General features: G+C 37.9%; 1 protein-coding gene across 1 annotated transcript; it reads left to right on the top strand.

Moving 5' to 3' along the window:
• Positions 1 to 3,528: 3,528 nt before the first annotated feature.
• Positions 3,529 to 5,130, top strand: LOC122074734 (transcription factor MYB1-like). The gene is made up of 2 exons (XM_042639685.1): positions 3,529 to 3,831; positions 4,267 to 5,130. Exons 1-2 carry the CDS (start codon positions 3,569 to 3,571, stop codon positions 4,907 to 4,909), a joined length of 906 nt encoding a protein of 301 aa, XP_042495619.1. The 5' UTR covers positions 3,529 to 3,568; the 3' UTR covers positions 4,910 to 5,130.
• Positions 5,131 to 5,398: the final 268 nt, after the last annotated feature.

Raw genomic sequence — 5,398 nt, 5'->3', positions numbered from 1 at the left:
CAAGCACAAAGAGAGCTTCCTAAATCAATAAAAAAATACAAATTTTGGCAACCAAACACAGCCTTAATATTGGAACATCATTCAATCAGATTCGTATGCATTTGTGTCAGAATTTTTCTCTATAGATATTTTACCAAAATACTGTAGAAACAATGGTTTGTCTTATCCTGAAGGTAGGGAAATCTGATCGAAATGGTAAACCAGTTCCGGCCAATAAGATTCTATGGAGTAGTAGTGAAGGTGGTAGCAAAGATTTAGCATCTAGACTAAACAAGGTCTTGGCCCGTGTAATCTCTCCAATGCAATCAGCCTTCATTTTGGATATATAGGGGAATATCAACAACATATTTATGGCCCATGTAATGCTAGAACAAACATTGATAAATACAAAGAAAACAAACACAGAGATTTAATGATGTTCATACACTGATGTGATGTGCTATATCCTCGAGTGAAGAAGAAGATTATTCACTGTGTTTGAAGAAAAATTACAATGGAGATCTTTCTCAAGAAACTCAAATCGCGGCAAAAAAACTCACCCAGAAAACACTCAAATTTCACATTCCTTACTCAATAAGATGACTATCAAGTCGTGTCGATGCTTCTGATAGAGCATAACATATAAAGGAGAGGATGAAAGGGAGAAAACATTTTATTGCCCTCAAGTTTGACATGAAAAGGGCTTCTGATAGAGCAGAATGAAGAAATCTGGAAGAAATATATATTTTTTATTATTTACATCCTATAGAACTACCAAGGGGACTTTACTCACACACACGAGGGGAGGGGGAGAATGATAGGAAGGGGGGGGGGGAATGCGTGTGACAAGGCTGGCTTCTACTCTACCAACAGAGGCTGCAACCAGTACACCATGCGCTGGATTCACGGGCCGTATCATGTCTTGCATTTGGTCAATGAAATATTTGTTTTTTATTAATGGGGTGACCGGGTGAGTGGGGACATCTAACTCCATCAATAGGTGTTCACAAGGAGACCCTATGTCCCTAATCCGGCTTATTCTTGAATTGTGCCCAATGTCTAAGTAGAATTATTCTAGCGAAAGAGGAAGCAAAGAATCTAATCCATAGGATTTAAGGTTCGGAACCGGGGCAACATTATCCTGTTTCCTAACTAAAGCTTTCAGAAGTTAGTGCTTTAAAGGAATGCCTTAATGCGTTCTTTAAAGCTATTGAGGAGGTGATAAACCTTAAGATATAATAAGGATGTGAATTTGAAATCAAAATCGTTTATCGAAATCGAATCAAGCCATTTATACCGTTATCGTAAAACCATTTAGTAAATAGTTTGGTTATGGTTTCAAGTTTAAGACTGATTAGTTAAATGGGTTGGGTCGATTTTTTAACCGTGTAACCCATTGATTTCAAACCGAATTGACACTGTGAAAACCGAACCATTTAAACCATCAAAATTGATCCGATTAGCCCATATAATGATTAAATATTTGGTTATTTTAAAAAAACATAATGGTTTAATTTAGGAAAGAATTAAAGACCATAGAGGCTGTCCAACGCTCTATTCAATACTTTAATCATATTATGTAGTTATATAGTAAAATCCTTGCTTGTTCAATGTCTCATTTAACTTGATATAAGATTGAAGCATTTATCAACAAAAGCAAATTTTAGTAAGCATGCGAATAAACTAGCAAACCGATTGCTAACTGTTTAGAAACCGTATGGAATAAACAAAGATCAAAACCGTGAGATCGACACTGTTTAAAAATCATGGAACCAAAAATCGTTAATAAACGGTTGCAGTTTCAGAAAGTGCAACCGTTTAGTAAATGGTGCAATTTTGATTTCAACTAAATAAATATGAACCAAACTGAATTGCACCGTATACACCGCAACCGAACCAATTAACACCCTTATTAAGATATCATCATTTTCCTTCAACCCAAACACTCGTTCTCATTTTAAAAGGCAATCTCTTGGTACAAGGTTATTTGGTTTAGCTTTTCTATCCTTTAGCATTGTCTTATTGTTTGGAGAGCTTGTCGAATTTTCTTCCTACCTAGGAGTTTTTATCCCATAAAAAACTTTCAATCTCGAATTACTGTCTCTATTGGAATTCCATTGACTATGTTAGCCACTTATTCTTTTCTTGTCATTTTTCCAATATTATTTGGAAAGGATCCTTAGAAAGTTCCAGCCTTTTCATAGGGTTGTCCTCCCTTTTCATGGAGAATAGAAGTGGAACCAAAAATTTCCAATGGAAAATCATCATGTGATAATCTATGTAATTAAGTTGGCTTTCTTTGCAATGATTCATCACATTTGGTGGAAAAAGGAATAAAAGAAGATGGACAACGTCATCTTACACTATTGAGCAAATATGAGATATTGTTACATTTGAGATTCAAAATAAAATCTTTCACAATTATGTTGTTTCCGTTAATTAAACAGAAATTGACATCTTGCCTTTCTTGGGATCTACCCCTCATTGCCCCCCACCCTTTAGTTTTGTTGTATCATCTTTGGTTACGTTTCTTCCCCCTATTTTTGTTGTATCCCTCTCTCTTTTAGTGATTGTTTCACCGCCCTACCTCTGATTTTTATGTATCCTCTCCCTTTTATGGTTGTTTTAGTTTTTGAGTTTGGATTTTCCCTAGGTTTACCACTTTGGCTTGTTGTCTTTGTTCTTTTCCTTCATTTTAATAAATTATTCATTTACAATTTTCTTTTAATTGTTATACCCTTTGTCCATGCTGATCCACTGATATGGTGTTGACCAGGAATCAGAATCGGTCAAGACTGATACTAATCCATTATTCTTCATTACAAACTCCCTAACTTACACATATGAGAGAGAGAGAGAGAGAGAGAGAGAGAGAGAGAGAGAGAGAGAGAGAAGAGAGAGAGAGAGAGAGAGAGAGAGAGAGAGAGAGAGAGAGAGAGAGAACCAGTCATTCAACCTCGCATAGGAAAGGCAGTTAGGGTTAATAAAAGAAAAAAAGAATGGTAGATGAATATGATAAAAAAAAGATTGAGATGGACCCTACCTCCCTTTGAGGGGATGGGGGATGGGGGAAGGGGGTAGTTGCTTTCAAGGTGCTTATAACCAGGTTGTTGATGACTTGTGGGTCCTTTGAGAGTGATGCTGTAGTGCTAGAAACTTAGAACCCAACTGGAGCCTTGAGGGCAAAATTATATATGTACAAGCAAATCAATCACAGATAGCACCAAGACTCATCAAGTGTTAGTTTGTTGTGAAAGAATTTCTCAACGCTCTAAGTAACACTGTAGTGCTCAAAGCAAAGCCGTTTGCGTGGATCTATTTTAAGTACGGCCATGTCCCCTTATATTCCTTTCCTTCTCTTGTTAAACTCTCAACCGTTCAAGCACGTTTTGAGTTAAGGGGAATGGGTAACTAGTGGCCACCACGAAGTCATGGACTTAATATTAATTTTTTAAAACATTAATTCCAACTCCTGAGTCCTAACTATAAGAAGTGTTACCCTAGACATCCACATATGAGGAGCACACCCCATTCTCATCTCACAGAGAGAGAGAGAGAGAGAGAGAGAGAGAGAGAGAGAGAGAGAGAGATGGGTAGAAGCCCTTGCTGTTCCAAGGAAGGCTTGAACAGAGGAGCTTGGACTGGCCTTGAAGACAAAATCCTAGCAGGTTACATTAAAACCCATGGTGAAGGGAAATGGAGAGACATTCCCAAGAAAGCAGGTCTCAAGAGATGTGGAAAGAGCTGTAGGCTTCGCTGGATGAACTATTTAAAGCCAGGTATCAAGAGAGGAAACATATCCCATGATGAAGAAGATCTCATCATTAGGCTTCACAAGCTTTTGGGGAATAGGTATTATTATTATTATTATTATTATTATTATTATTATTATTATTATTACGAGTGGGGAGTTCTTAATCCGGCAAGATGCCCCTGCATCAACATGTGGTCAATGAGAGTGTAGGTGGAAACATCAACATCATGGACAGTTCCACCTTTCACGGGGATGGGATAGTCATTTTCTCCTGTGTGTCTCTGGGCGCAATCCCACTCTCCCATATAGTCTCCATTTTTCGTTTTCGTTTTCTGCTTATCTTCCTAGCGTTCGTAGCCAAAGAAATGGAAACTCGTAAAGGTATTGTCAAAAATATTAAAACCTAAAAGGATATTAATGAACTTTAAAAAGCTAATTATTTAAACTATTTGGCTATGAGCCGTGTGGCATGAAAGTTCTTCCAACCCCGGTAGCAGAAATTGGTTTTTGATATTGGGTTTGCTTGAACGCAGGTGGTCTCTTATAGCAGGGAGGCTTCCGGGGCGAACAGACAATGAAATTAAGAACTACTGGAACACTAGTTTATCAAAGAAGCTGCAAGCCCACCAAACCTCGGCGGCATCGACTCAAAAGCCGCACTCAAACCAGTCTGAAGAAGAAGAGAAACTGATGAAGAAGAAGCAGCAGCAGCAGCAGAAGAAGAGGAAGACGAAGATGACCATGACCACAACATCCAGATCGTCCAATGATAAACCACTGTCATCAAAAATGGACTCCAGTGTGGTCCGGACCAAGGCTTTAAGGTGCAACCGGGTTTTTCTCACTCCAGAAAAAACCAGTAACCAAGTTGTTCACCAAGTTGCTGAAAATAATAATGAAGCCACATTCTCAGAAGCAGAACCCAAACCCTCCAAGAACAAAACAGTTGAATCAGATTCCTTTGATGGGTTGTCTTCATTCAATCAAGTAGAAGAAGAGGATTCACTCAATCTAATGATCGATCTGGATTGCTACTTCTCTGATGAGTCATTGGCATCTTGGAATCAACAGGTCTTGTGCCCCAAGGAGGACTGGACCGGAATTCATGGTATTGAACCGGGTTTCCCATCCTTCACCGCTCTTCTGGGTCAAGTAGAGAGTTGGTTAGAAGGATAACTGCAATTGAACTTATTCCTTGTTTGGTTTTAGACATGCATGGTTTGACCTAGTGACTTGTTTTGCATGGGTATGTGCAAAACTAGCTGACAATGTAGTATGGTTCTTCAGTGATCTTCTCTTCGGCCTTCCTTGATTGTATCTTCTCCCTCATCATGTCAAAAAGCACTACTGTGACATGTCATTGTACTGATTGCCAGTCATGTGATTCATTTCAGTCACATGTGTGCATATCTGAGTGAGCGTCAAGACAATCCCTTACCAAAAAAAAAAAAAAAGAAGTGTCAAGACAATTATTCATCTTAGAAAATGTTGTTGGGTAACATTTGAAAAAATATATATATTTCTGATCCTAAAATATCAAAAACATGGATAGAATGCATATTGAAGTGCCCCGCGTTAATGCATGGGTTAGTCTTTTTGGTTTTTGTTTCCAAAAGAAAAAAAAAAAAAAAAGCCTTTCAATATATTTATTCAAATGTTAAAATT

The sequence above is a fragment of the Macadamia integrifolia genome, chromosome 3 (genome assembly GCF_013358625.1).
Source record: "Macadamia integrifolia cultivar HAES 741 chromosome 3, SCU_Mint_v3, whole genome shotgun sequence".
Lineage (NCBI taxonomy): Eukaryota > Viridiplantae > Streptophyta > Magnoliopsida > Proteales > Proteaceae > Macadamia > Macadamia integrifolia.
This window is presented reverse-complemented; position numbering and strand designations above follow the sequence as displayed.